The sequence below is a fragment of the Anabrus simplex genome, chromosome 3 (genome assembly GCF_040414725.1).
Source record: "Anabrus simplex isolate iqAnaSimp1 chromosome 3, ASM4041472v1, whole genome shotgun sequence".
In the NCBI taxonomy this organism is placed as follows: domain Eukaryota; kingdom Metazoa; phylum Arthropoda; class Insecta; order Orthoptera; family Tettigoniidae; genus Anabrus; species Anabrus simplex.
The window spans coordinates 332,101,477-332,116,744 of NC_090267.1; the positions used below are offsets into that span (position 1 = coordinate 332,101,477).

A 15,268-nucleotide genomic window follows, 5' to 3' on the forward strand; every position below is an offset into this window, starting at 1 on the left:
GCTTATTTTCAGTATAAATTTGCATGCAGGATAAGCTACAACACATTGCCACATGCCGACCTGTCTACATCATAACCCAGCCACATAGGGTATCCCCTATTTGAAACTGTGGTCTGAACAGGTGGACTGATACGGGTCGTCGGTTTCACCTCTGTGCACGCAAGCTTAACCTCAGAAAGAGCCATTCCCTTTCTCCCTCTTACTGTAGTCTTCTTTGCTCTCAGCATATTCATGACATATTCTATGTCCCATCACACATTGTACAGAAGGACTTACTTCCTTCCTCTTGATTTCATGTGCTTTGTGTATTTGTGTCCTGGTAACGAGAATATTATTGTGACTTAAAAGCACACTTAGGAACTGACAACAGTCATTCCCACTAATAAGCATCATTTTGTAAATAATCTACATAGTTAAATTTCATGGTCACCAGTGAGAACAACCTTTAGTTTCAGTGCGCTTTGAAGTGAATGAATACTTGTAAACTGGTGAATCAATAAAAATAAGTTTGTGTTTGTACAAGTATTTGCTTTTGTACACAACAGCTTCCTTCTTAACAAAACATTCACACGGTTGATAAGTTCTGAGTGAACTATATACAGAAAATACAACTAAAATATGCTTACATTTACATTTCTCTCACAGAGATCATTCACGGGAACAATTAAAAACCACTTCAGCAGCTTTTATCTTCGCTAAGATGTTATTGTTATTAGAAATAGGCACAAACTATTTTTTAGTCTATTGTTATTTCCTGCGAACTGTTTGTCTTGTAAACATGACCTCTTTCTGCAAGATTGGAAGAATTAGGCTGATAGCTGTCATATAAAACACTCTGAAGTCCCACTGTTATTATTTAGTTGGCCATTGCAACACGCGGTGAGACTACAGCTGATTGCATGACGACACATAATAACTTACAATGTTCGCCACACACAGTGCAGCAGTGCATTACTCCCATTAATGCACGGAGCCTATAGTATTGTACGCTGTAGTGTTAAGCATTGGAAATACAGTACTTAAGTTGTGTATGAAATTGTATATGACGATGCTGGATTTAGAATGTTTAACTAGTAATACTACTTGTAATATTTTCTTTCCATGGAATTGCTTGCTGTACTCTTGTTGCTGTTGTAGGGTAATTATGTTTTTAACTTTATTTTTTTTATCACTTGTAAGCTCAACCTGTAGTATTGTAAGCTGTAGTGTTAACCACTGGAAATACTTAAGTTGTGTGCGTACACTAGAGTCCTGATAATCTGAACCCCTGTTAATCCGAAAGTCTGGTTAATCTGAACTGAAATATTCATTATTTTTTTAAATCTCCTTATTGAAATGAAAGAACGTATTATAGAATGAAGATTTACTTGCATTTTATTAGTCATATTTTACTACAATAACTTAATGTAAACATAATTACACATCATAAACCATCAATCACTGGTCGTTTATCTTTACAAAGTCTGTTAGTTTTTTTTACCATAGTGATGGGAATCTACTCGAAGATGCAGTGTTAGACCAGCATCTCATAAACATCACATCAGTGGGCGTAGCAGCAAAGTGTGCTCGACATAACGTACGGCAAGTTCTAAGGTGGCCGCGGCATCTGAATGTGACACTAGTTGTTCATTGTGGTCTTCTTCATCGCCACTCTGTTCCTCATCAACTCCAGATTCTTTCTCCGCCATAGCTACAATTTGTTGGCCTGTTTGTAATTGATGACAGTCAGCTTTCATCTACTCGCTAATGTCATTTTCATTGGCTTCCTCACACCCAGAAAGTTGTTGAATGATTTCAAGGAGATTGACATTTGCAGACACTTCCACTGGACTCTTGATGAATGCGAGACTCGGCCACAATTTCTTCCACGTTTTCCTCATAAACTGCTCAATGACACCCTCCCATGCCCAGTAAACCATGTCCTTTACATTCACGTTCTTCAATTTTAGAAGAATAGTAAGTGAACTGCCATTCTCAATCACGTACCTGAGAAGTTTCCATTTACACACAAGTTTTACAATTTGCAGAACACGCTGGTCCATTGGCTGCAATATCGACGTAACATTAAGAGGCAAGAAAATTGCTCTTATTTCACTGCAAGTTAATTTACTCACTGTTGGGTGCGATGGAGCATTTTCAATTAAGAGCAATGCCCGAGAAGGCAAACCACTTTTTATATTAAATATTTTTACTGAGGGAACAAACTGTTTTTCAAACCATTCCTTCAAAAGTTGTGCATCCAGCCATGCCTTTCTCTGATATCTGTAGTAAACTGGAAGAGTGTTCATGTTACAGTTTTTAAATGCCTTTGGTTTTGCTGATTTGCTGATAACCACTTGGGGCAATTTATTTGTTCCTGCAGCATTATTACATGCTAATACAGTAATACGTTCCTTACTCATCCTAAACCCAGGTGCATGAGACTCCTCCACAGATGCAAGGCTTTTACTGGGAATGGCCTTGATTTTTAAACCAGTTTCATTGGCGTTATACACTTGTTGCGGTGAATAATTTCCTGGTGATACCAAGTCATTAAATTCCCTGATGTAATCTTCTGCAGTGGCATGATCACCTGATAACTGTGCTCCCATTATTGTTAACTGATGTATTCCTTGCCTTTTCTTCCATCTATTGAACCATTCAGTACTGGCAGTGAATGAAACATCTCCATTCAATAATGTATTTAAATGACACGCCTTTTTTTGAACAAGAGGTTCACTTAACAGTGTACCTTTTTCCCTCCTCCTGTGAAAACCATAAATAAAGCGCTTCATGAAGTCTGTAAAATTTGGACACTTTTGATGTTTGGTGGATTTTAAAGATGTCTGTTGACAATGCTGTACAAAACTGTTTGATTTTAGAATGGTTTCTCTTCCAGTCGGAAATCATAGCTTTTCCAACACCAAACATGACAGATAATTTTGATGCACTGTCACCCTTATCCAACTGTTTCAGCACTTCAACTTTTTCTTTAAGAGTACAAAACCTGAGCTTTCATTTGCTTGCCATTTTCAAGCCTTAACTTAATCAGATTTATCAAAGTATAGCACTGCTAATAAGCTGAGACAAACCAGCAGCTAACTGAGGAGGCAGAATCATCCAAAGACCTTCACAACTATGGGTTGCTGCTGTGAGTCACGTGCTCACGTTCCGCAGTGCTACAACTGAGAGAGTGGGAGAACTATTAAATAAACATCACAAGCAGCTCTTCGCATCCTGGGCACAATGCAAAAGTGTAACCCGTTACTGTATTTTAGCAGTTTTAGAAAACAAGTTTTAACCTAGTTTTAGTCGTTTTCTCCTCTACGGGTTCTTATATACAGTATTTTATTAATGTAACTGCTAAAGAATGGACATTTCAAATTACAGTATGTACTGTATTGTAGAAAATATTTTCCTCAGACAGTTGAGGCGCTGGCCTTCTGATCCTAACTTGGCAGGTTCGATCCTGACTCAGACCGGTGGTATTTGAAGGTGTCCAAATACATCAGCCTCATGTAAGTAGATTTACTGGCATGTAAAAGAACTCCTGCGGGAGAAAATCCCAGCACCTAGGCGTCTCCGGAATTCGTGAAAGTAGTTAGTGGGACGTAAAAACAATAACATAATTATTAGAAAATGTTTTCCAGTTAATCCAAAACTTTTGTAATCTGAACAGACTCTGGTCCCAATTAGTTTGGATTAACGAGACTCTACTGTATTAGTATATGATGACGATTGTAATAGGTGTAAAATGTGTAAATTGGTTTTACCCTCAAGATTGACTGTGTGTAATTTTAAAAGAATGAACAAAAACTAAGAAGAACTTATTTGTTGTTTTCTGTATGTGTGTTTTAAGTGAAAGGTGTTAATGATTTTAGGGTTGTTTGTTTTTGGCAATTTCATTATGTGTAGATGATTTATTCTATAAAGGTATGTTCATTTCGTTACCTAACTTGCGAGGCAGGGTGTGCCACATGAAAGTGGCCTTTTCCTGTAGTTTCTTAATCCTCTAATAGGCGGGTTCAGCAGAAAAGATTGTTCTAGAAGCTCCTTGTGATTGGCCAAAATAACAAAGTTCCTTATTGGTCAGTATGTTAGCATTTTTCATTGGTGAATGTGGCGATCTGGAGTATTTTTATTGGCTACTTGTGATCGCACGATTTCCTGTTTCAGGCTCCTCATGAGAGCTGTCTTCTGTCCGGGTCTTTGAATTCGGATCACCTCGGTGGGCGGACACATTTTGCGTCCATCCCACCTTGGGTCCCCAGTCTCTCACGGTAAGCGCTATGTTACTGCCTTTTAATTAATTTAAATTCATTCTTGTGTTTCGGCCATTTCTCATTTAATGTAACTTTCCGTGGTAATGTAAAATTTTAATTTGTGTGTCGGAGTTTTCCTCTAGATTTCCACATTCACCTATTTTAATTTATTGAATAACTGTACTTCGATGGACAGTCATATCAGCATCTTAGTTTTTGGAGGCAATTCTCTTTTCAGACTTAGCATTCTGTAAATTAATGTAAATGTAACTTTCTCTCTTGAATAGCGATATTGTATGTCATATTAAAATTTTGATTTCATCTGAGATTGCTTGATGCGATTCTGTGTCGATTCTATTTTGGAGTTAATTTCCTACTGTCCGAAGAGCTTGATTAGGTTACGGATTTGTTTTGTAAGTTCATTTAAGTGTCTTTTGATTCAGTGTTTCAATTGTCAGCTACTGTGTAATTTCTTTTTGAAATGGTATCTTTTCATTTTTTTAAAATACATTTGAGCTTAAAGGTGGTTGCCGCGTGATTCTCTTTCCCCACACCAAGATACGTTCTCATGGCCTCATTAGTGTTCCATCCATGTTCCACAATCCTTCCATAGTTGTCGTTTGTTAGACCTGTAAGTTAAAAGTTGTTGCTATGCGAACTTGGCGTAAATTTGGTTTTACTTTCATATATTTTTAATTCTTTGTTTTATTATTATTATGTGTACACGCTCATGAAATGCTGCTACAATGATGTTAAGAATGTTAAACTAGTAGTATTTCTTGTAATATTTCCTTTCCATGGAATTGCTTGTTGTACTCTTGTTGGTGTAGTGTATATGTTTTAACTTTATTATCACACTACTGTAAGTGACCATTGCCACCAGAATATTTCCCAATTGTGATGTTGTTGTTCTTAATAATAATAATAATAATAATAATAATAATAATAATAATAATAATAATAATAATAATAATAATGAAAAAACCTACAACCTGTTTTCCAGTCATTGACCGGGTCAGGGATGTAATGAATGAAGCAGATATAGGCTGTTAGTACGATGGGGTCGCCACTCCCAAAGTGATTTATTAATGAATGATAGATGCAATGAAATGAGAACGGAGAGTGTTGCTGGAATGAAAGGTGACAGGGAAAACCGGAGTACCTGGAGAAAAACCTGCCCCTCCTCCGCTTTGTCCAGCACAAATCTCACATGGAGTGACCGGGATTTGAACCACGGTATCCAGCGGTGAGAGGCCGACGCGCTGCCATCTGAGCCACGGAGGCTCAATAATAATAATAATAATAATAATAATAATAATAATAATAATAATAATAATAATAATAATAATGTGTCTGTCAGGTCATCAGCCCAGAGGCTGATTGGATCCTCAAATAGCACCACCAAAGGTTATGTGGTTATAAGGAAACCCCAAAAACCAATGACAGCACCAAAATGAGGCGTACTAGGCAAGATGAGGAGTGAGATAGTTTGCCATTGCTTTCCTCACTGGGTCAGAAAGTACTATTGCAGCACGACTGACCCTATGAGCAGCACCTTTCATAACACTCAGATGCACTAGTCATGCTCCAAATGTCATTACTCAGCACTACCCATACCCCAGCAACTTCCATATTGTCACAGCCATGGATGTTGACTGGGACTTCGGTGGAAGCTACACTTTACTCTGGCCTGTGCCAAGAGATGGATGCAAAAGTACTGTATCCACCAAGAAATGACAGCAGGCAGAATATAATAATAATAATAATGAAAAAACCTACAACCTGTTTTCCAGTCATTGACCGGGTCAGGGATGTAATGAATGAAGCAGATATAGGCTGTTAGTATGATGGGGTCGCCACTCCCAAAGTGATTTATTAATGAATGATAGATGCAATGAAATGAGAATGGAGAGTGTTGCTGGAATGAAAGGTGACAGGGAAAACCGGAGTACCCGGAGAAAAACCTGCCCCGACTCCGCTTTGTCCAGCACAAATCTCACATGGAGTGACCGGGATTTGAACCACGGTATCCAGCGGTGAGAGGCCGACGCGCTGCCGTCTGAGCCACGGAGGCTCAATAATAATAATAATAATAATAATAATAATAATAATAATATGGTAACAGGCAGAATCAACAAATGTTTAGTGCCCTTCATTTCTCTTCCCATTTAGTTATCTTGCATGAAGATTCCTTTCGTTTTGAGATTTATTGAGTTTTAATGTACAGCAGATAATTAATTAGGCCAAGTTGAGCCATGACAGTTAATTTGAAACCACAGTGTCATCAACTAACTACGAGATAAATTTACTAGGGATATTTTGCAGTATCATCATAAAACTGACGTTTGATAATTCTTTGGATGTGTAGTTAGTGAGATTGTTTTGAGTTGATATGATTTTAGTGTGCCCATATATGACAATAGAGAAGTGAATATTTGATATGATCCTACACTTAAAAGTGAGTTGAACACCTACGATTGAAGGTATAATGTGTAATTGGATGGAATAATTAAGGATTGTTGAATATTAGTACAAGTAGTGGGGGCGTGATCTTCGTATAAATACCATGCGTGACGGTGATTCAGAGGCTTATATATTAAGGTATAATACTTGGGAGTGATGAAATCTTTGTAATATGTCAAGTAATGAGGTTTATTTTTTATTAATGGAGTCAGAGACTATCATATTATTTTGATGAGAAATTCATGCTCAAATAAGTTGATGTAAAGAAGGAATAGGATCTTTGATAATGAATAAGAGAATATCACCTTAAGATATGAATAGAATATACTAGAGCCTTTGTTGTATGAGCTGAAGGGCATATTTAGGTATGATTAATATGAGGAGTCTTCATGAAAAAGGTCATTGGAAACATGAATTCATATGGGAACTGTTGAATTGTTACGTGTTGTTTCTTGAATAGAATGTAGGGAGAATTTCATCTGAATATACACCCAGTAGATAGTTGATTCATCCTAATATGTGCATCTTGTATAATATGTTCATGATAAGACAGCAGTGAGGTTCTGTAAAGGAATATTTTGGTTAGGCATACTGATAATTGTGCATTTGAGTAAAGAAATATTGGTCATCTGGAAGGATTAAATCCATTTGGAACCACCTTTAGCAGACATCTTATCAATATGGAAAGAAATCTTGTGCATGTCCCACAGTTTTGTGCTCATGATTTGTGGTATACCCGTCTTTATTTTCAGGAGTTGCCGAGATCCTGTATGTGTATTTTATGTAGTGGATTTTTGGTTGGTTTCAATGGCATTATACAGTTTGAGGCAATGTAATATGTTTATATTTGTACGTGGCCAGCGTTCGTTGACGTCTTAATCCAGCATGGCCACCGTTTGTTTACGTTTTTGATCAGCAAATTTTCCTTCAAATTAAATTCATTACATCTATATATAATACATCACCTTGATGTGATCTTGAAACAAAGGAATTTTTTTTTTTTGGTTGCTGAGGAAAATAAAGGATATTTAACATGCTAATTAATGACAGAGAGAGAGAGAGAATAAATTATGAGGTATGAAATAAAATTAATACCAAACTGTTTAAAATAATGTACATATTGTCCTGATATTTCGACAACTGATACGATGATACAATTAATGTAGGAAAATACCAGTTTTCTTTGTACGTCATTTGAATGAGGAATGTACGATATTCAGTCATTCTTAGGTTTGATTGTTCATGAAGTATTGTCAATTGTCACCGCAGGCCAACTCTTTTTGTTGAATTATAAAATTACAGTCCACCCACATATTCTCATATTTTGAAACGAAATAAATGGGAGATACATCTCTCTTAATATCTCTCTACAAAGGTGTTATCATTCAGTATCTAGTGCAGACCTAGCCTACACTGATGCTATTTACAAATAAATATTATTTCAATGTATGTAATGTTTATTCAGATAGGGGCATCTTTCTCAGAATGCTTACACACCAACCGCACTTATCCACAAAAAAAACCTACACCTTTTGGGATTAAGGTATCAGCTCAAGAAGAAGAGATTGTATTACATTGTTATTTACTGACAAGTTTTAGACTTTGAACTGGAACCTAGGGTCCTATTTGGAGGTTGCATTTTTGGAACGGCTGGTTAGTCGAGGGTTTTATTAATGCGTATTTACAGCCACATTAAAAATAATATCCTCATATATGATTATAATAGATTCACTAGGATATAACCTGGAGCAATTGAAAATGAAGAGATCAGCATGACATAAATGAACAGAAAACTGTACCATAATATAAAGACATAATAATTCAAACATATAAATATTTGACAACATGTGAGCACAAGACATAGAATGAAAAGAGTACTTACTGGCAACAGATGAAAAAGTGAGTCATTGAAACCAGGTATTGGGAGCATCTCTACAGGTGCTTGAGAGGGTGTAGTATGTGGTGACGAGTTTAGCACTGCAACGAAAGATATTTATAAGATAATACTGTTATAAATAAATCATACTGTATTTGTATACTTTGTGACAAAATATCATTAATGGCTGTTATTGTATCGTATTGTACATATTACATTCGTTTTCATATAAAGGAGTGGATTGATGAAACAATTTGGTTTAGTTAATTTCCACACACATACATACATACATACATCCCCCCCAGTGGATGTGGGTGGTAGGATACATCAATGGTATCCTCTACATGTCGTAAGAAGCAACTAAAAGGGGATCTCAACTTGGGGGCATAGATTGGCATCCACAGGACCCTTAACTGAGTCTGGCATTACTTCCACTCACTTGTACAAAGCTCCCCTGTATCATCTTTCCTATCCAAACTCTCCTGGTGAATTCTTGCCCTCTTCCAACTTCAATGATATTACGTTTGTGAGACCCAGGGAATCTTTCATTTTCATGCCCTTCATTGGCCTAACCTTTATTTTGCTAATACCTTCATTCTTCAAAGGGTTACACCTCCTGCTTTTTCTCTTCTTATTAGTGTTAAGAGGTTGACTGCCCAGTTGTACTTCCTCTTAAAGCAATTTTTGTTTATCATAAGAATTTCATAAACTTCAAAATCAGAACTGGTACCTTCTAGCACATATGTATCTAAAACAGTACAAGTCAGCACAGATATCACTAGAGTTCCTAGGCAGAGTATAGCTAACAGAGAAATGTACTATGTCACTATTACCTTATTTTCTTGGTATTATATCAGCCCTGTATCAGTTGATAATCGCAAACAAAGTTGTCCTCAAGGTAATGAGAAATTACAACAGCTCAAAGCATGAGAACTAGCATGGAAAAAAAAAAGAAAAAATTCCGGAGAACATAACTTCACAGAGAACTACCAATTTACAATAAACACTAGAGAGACTGTGTATTAAAGAGAGGAGACTTTTTTTTAATTTATTAGGATATGGCGGTCTCCAAGCTGATTTTTCATTGGTCATAAAGATTCTATAATCATGGTGATTACTGTGCATGTGACGTTTCAACTTGGTTATTCAGATTTACGTGAGTCAGAATAAAATTTATTCAATGCAGTCCAGTATTTTTCATCCCAGTTAACAACATACAAACATTGGTACCCAATGGCTCAGTTCTCGAAAACCTGATGTTCAGTTCAATACATGCAAGGTCATGAAATGTGAAACACAAAAGGCAAAAGCAATGTGTTGCTATTGAGATCAAGCAGGCAGAATAACAATGCAACCTACAATGAATTAGTGGAATTGTTCAAGGATAGTGTATTCTCCTTCATCATGAAAAGCAGACCGCTGACACCTCCAGCTTCAACAGAGTGCAGCATATTAGTTCAACAAGCAATCAATGCAAGTATGATTTGAGGTCACATAGAAATAAAAAGAATAAAGGATAACATGACTTCAAAGTTGACATCACATACAGTAGAACCCCTTTTTTAATGAATCTCAAGGGTATTTGATATTTCTTCCTTAAAAGGGGGTTTCCTTAAAAGGGGGTTCAAAGAAAATAGGCTATATATCACAAGAAATAATAATACATTTATGTCTTTAATTAATGTAATGTCAAGAAATAATAAATGAACATGTTAAGAAATACTAAAAAGTCAAATTAACACAAGAATAACAAAAAATATTTACAAAACAGCAGACATAATAAATTACTTAGTGGACCATTGGGAGCACAACCTCCAGCAAGGAGAAGGGAAATAGGTATTACTGACTTGCAAATTTTAACTTGAAGGAACAGAGACCTAACATGATTTTCAAGATTTGTGGAAAACAGACCAAGAGAACCATGAGAATAAGATAGATAGATAGATAGATAGATAGATAGATAGATAGATAGATAGATAAACGTCTTTAAGGCGTAGTTAAGGCCATTAGGCCTTCTCTTACACTAAACAAATTATTGTACATAGAATCAAAGTTCACACTACCATTATTAATACTAAGTATAGCACAATCACATAGAAAGACCACTGGACAGATGAGATAAAGACATCCGGAAGATTACTGGGATCAATTGGCAGAACGTCGCTCAAGACCATCCCAGATGGAGAGACCTCATGAAAACCTACTTAGCTTCGGACTTAAAGAGGCCACATCATAAAAACGATTGAATATGGCTGATAGTGATAGCATAGTTAAACGCAATCAAAATATTTTATAACAGAAATAAAATTCCACCCCAGTGAGATATATAATAATAATAATAATAATAATAATAATAATAATAATAATAATAATAATAATAATAATAATAATAATAATAATAATAAAATTTTTTTTTACGAGGGATTGTGAAAATCTTCAAAAAGACACTTGTGAAGGGTCCGCACTCCACAAGTGTGTGGGATTCTTACCCACTAAAAACCACACACCCTTTTCCCACGATGTGAGTCATCACCCCGGAACCGCTCTCGCATTACTTCAGGGTGATATCGTGCTTTGTCTTTCAGACGTCTACTTTCTTCATTTCTCATTTACGAACGTTCGTATGCTTCCAAATCCTTCTTCTTCTGACGAAGGATGTCCTCCACATGTACTGCCACGCGATCCCAGGATTCCTGGTTTCGCAGCATCACCGAAATAACATTATCTGTTGTCAATTCTCCTAGTTCAGTTTCCACACATCTTCTCTGAATTGTCCAATGGCCGCATACAAAAGGTGTGATATACGTCGTCAATATCATCGCAGTATATGCATGCTGCGTCACTCGCTCTGCCCACTTTATGCAGGAATTTCCGGAAATATCCATGTCCTGTTAGAAGCTGCGTGAGGTAGTAATTTACTTCACCATGGGCCCTTTCAACCCAGATATCCAAGCATGGTATCAGTCGCTTGGTCCATTTGCCTCGAGGGTCACTTTCCCATCTGAGTTGCCATCGCCTCATCAGTTGACTGAAGGCGCGCTTCTTTGCACATTTCTTTCCCAGCTCTCCTTTGGTACGCCAGATTTCATGCCGCTCCAATGCGAGTAGGTCTATTGGGGCTATTGCTGCCACCGTGAGAATTGCCGGTTCGGAAACAGTGCGGTATGCACATGCAATACGTAAAGCCAATCTCCGTTGTACGGCAGCTATCCTTCTCCGATACCAAGCAAATCTCAAGGATTCAGCCCAGATTTCAGAACCATAAAGAAGCACTGACTGAACCGTCGACATGAGAAGACGTCGTTTACTGGATTTCGGACATTTAATATTTCCCATTAGTCTGCTAAGTGCAGTCATGTATTTTACTGCCTTGTCTGTCACTCTCTGAATATGAGTCCAGAATGTGAGCTTGGAGTCAAGTGTCACTCCTAGATATTTTGTGCTCGTAGATGTTTCTATCACTAACTCTCCAACAGTCATTGGTACAAGAGTTTCGATCCTTTTCCTCGTCAGAAGAACTATCTCCGTTTTGTGTTCGGCTAATGTTAAACTGTGGCTCATCATCCATTCTTTTATGCGCCGCATCACCTGGTTCAGTTTAATTTGAGCCATTTCAACATTACGAGCTACTATCAAGGCGGCCACATCATCAGCGTAGCCCACAAGCTTTGTGTCCTCTGGCATCTCCAAACGTAACAAGCCATCATACATTATGTTCCAAAGATCTAGACCAAGGATCGATCCCTGCGCTGCACCAGCCGTCAGACGCTTTGTCTTTTCTCCATCTTCCGTATCATACAACAGAGTGCAATCTTTGAAGTAATCTCTCATTATGCGCATAAGATATTGTGGAAGCTTGAAAGTTTCTTCAAGAGCTACCAACATGTCGCTCCATCTTGCCGAATTGAAGGCATTCTTCACATCCAGGGTCACAAGAAGTGTCAATTTACGGGAATGATGGTTGCCCGTTTGTGCCCTTTCTGCTGTATTCACCACCTCCCACACTGCATCTAGCGTTGAGTGTCCTCTCCGAAATCCATGTTGGCAAACAGATAGATCCCCTGCTAGTTGAACTGCTGAGAGGATTCTGGACTGCAGAAGTTTCTCCAGGCCCTTTCCAGCTGTGTCCAGCATACATAAAGGTCTATAACCACCAAGTTTTCCTTTGCTGATCAGAACCAAACGAGCTATTTTCCATCGGGGACTAAAAACACCCGTTTGCAGGCAATGATTGTACATATTCAGCAACAGTTCTGGGCATAGTTCTGCTATTATCTTTAGCACTTCTGCAGGTATACCATCTGGTCCTGGAGTTTTCTTGTTTCTAAGAGAGCTAATAGCTCTATTCAGCTCTTCTACTGTAAAGAGGGGTATATCATCCAGTTCTTTCTCGTCGTCACAGTCAATCCTCTCTGGATGGTCTGGGAATAGTGTATCCACAATTTGTTTAATTGTTTGCGGATCCGCACTTGGGGTTGAAAATGTCCCGAGTTTCTTCATGACAATCTTATAACCTTGTCCCCATGGATCATCTTCTACTTCTTTAGCCAGTGCCCACCATTTATCGGCTTTACTTTTTCTGATTGCATTACGGAGTTCCTTCTTCGCTGACTTGTACTCCGCTGTGACTGAGGTATTCTCTTGACTGCCTCTCATCCTCTGAGCCCTGCGTCAAAGTCGCAGACAATTCTTTCTCAGTTCAGCAATCTCTTCGGTCCACCAGTACGCTGGGCGCTTGCTGTTTCGCGGTCTCCTTCGGGACATTGAGGCGTTGCATGCTTGATGGATTAGCTGCATAGTGAGTTCAACACATACACCAGCTGCTTCTTTTCCTCTACGAGCAAAATATTTTTCAGTTATGTTGTCCATTCCATTCCGAATTACATCAATGAACTTTTCCTTGTCAATACCGGCTATGTTCCACCGTGCTGGCCTGCGCAAGATGTTTCTTTCTTGAGGAGATTCTTGGAGCAGTTGAAAGATGATATATTGATGATCGCTCCCCGTGTAGTTCTCGATCACTTTCCATTCGCAAATCTTAGGCGTAATATCCTCTGATGAGAAGGTTACATCCGGTATTGTTCCCTGACATCCTGGGCGTCTAAATGTTGGCACATTTCCAATGTTGTTGACCACCAAACCTGTTCTGGCTACCATCTCCATTATACGACGTCCTCTGGAGTCTGTTTGTGGCATGCCCCATTCCAACGCTTGAGCATTTACGTCACCAGCGACCACTAGTTTATTTTCCATTCTGCGTATTACGTCCTCAAGACCAGCAAGTTTCATCTGAAAGTTGGAAACAGATTCATTTGGTGTAAAATAACAGCTTACAATAGTGATTCCCCCAGTCTGTACCCAAACAAAACCGTCATCGCATCCATGCTGTGTTACTGGGACTTTTCCTGGATCTGGTATCCAAATTGCAGCTGTTCCGAGGTTATCCACAAACCACCCTGGATGGTCTCTCTCTTGATATGGTTCGCTAATAATAACGATGTCTACTTCCATCTCGTAAATCAGCTGTGTCATAAGATCGTTAGCTGTTTGACTCCTGTGCATATTTGCTTGAAGTATTCGCATTATTTACTATGATTTTTTGCCTTTTCCAGAGCTTCACGAAATATTGCACATGCTCCCGATCCAGGAATATGATTTCGTTCAGCTTCATTGACACCCTTGTCTGAACAAAGCATACATCGCGGATTGTTCTTTTTACAGTCTACTGCCTTGTGGCCAGATTCTCCACACTCAAAACAGAGCTTGCTTCTGTTGGGGCCTGTGCAGTTCCTTGCCAGATGTCCATATGATAGGCATCGGAAGCAGCGAGGTAACATAATTCTAGCTCGTACTCTGCAGTATAGCCATCCTATCTTGATTCTTCCTGCTTCCAGTAGTTTCTGAGCGTCCTCGTCTTTGGTTTCGAAGATGGCAAGTTTCTGTCCCCAGCTGTTTGGTTTCGAGACCGATATTTTCAGTTCTCCATGGGGGTTGCCAGAATCTCGTCTTACTGCTGCCTCCACGTCTGCGGCGGTAGTGACACCATCCATGTCTCGAATCTCCAGTGTAGTTCGGGGGATTAAAGCCTTTACATCGCCATCTCGTCCGAGGGCATCTCTCAGAGAATTACTGAATACCTCCCTATTTTCCATCTTAGTTGTTTTGTTAAATTCAAGAAGAACAGCTCCCGCTCTTGTTTTACGGATAGATCGAATGCCTGCTCCACTGGCTTCCGGCTTCACCCTGTCCCTGATATCCTTCAAAACATCAGCAAAAGTCTTACCGTTCATTGGTTTGATGATTACGGCTTCTGAACGACTCCTAGATTTAGAATGAGGTCGTTTCCCACTTTCGTTAAGCACTGTACTTTCAGGATTATTACTGGCCTGTTTCGTTGGGATATCTTCTTGCTTCCTATCCTCACTCTTCTTCTTTCTCTTCTTCTTAGACAGAAACGTTTCCCATTTTCCTTGATCTTCCTCCGAGTCATATGTCACTGGTGATGTGTTGGACAATTCCTTATTCTCGATGGTAGTTGGTCTCTGCTCTAGTTCTTCTGCAGATTTCTTCCACGACATCCTGCATGTTGCTCCAGCCTCTAAAGCTTCTTCCAGCTTCATGAGCCCATTCTTTATTTCTGTTTTTAGGTTTTTGAGAGGAATAGCCATTATCTTCTTCAACAGTGATC

The 15,268-nt window shown here is 38.6% G+C and overlaps 1 protein-coding gene across 1 annotated transcript in view; it reads right to left on the reverse strand.

The window, feature by feature from the left end:
* The window catches only part of LOC136866329 (putative mediator of RNA polymerase II transcription subunit 29), a 254,830-nt gene that overhangs the window by 12,912 nt on the left and 226,650 nt on the right, over positions 1-15,268 (reverse strand). Inside the window, exon 17 of the mRNA XM_068226696.1 lies at positions 8,587-8,681. Coding sequence (XP_068082797.1) covers positions 8,587-8,681 — 95 coding nt within the window. The remainder of the gene's footprint in view (positions 1-8,586; positions 8,682-15,268) is intronic.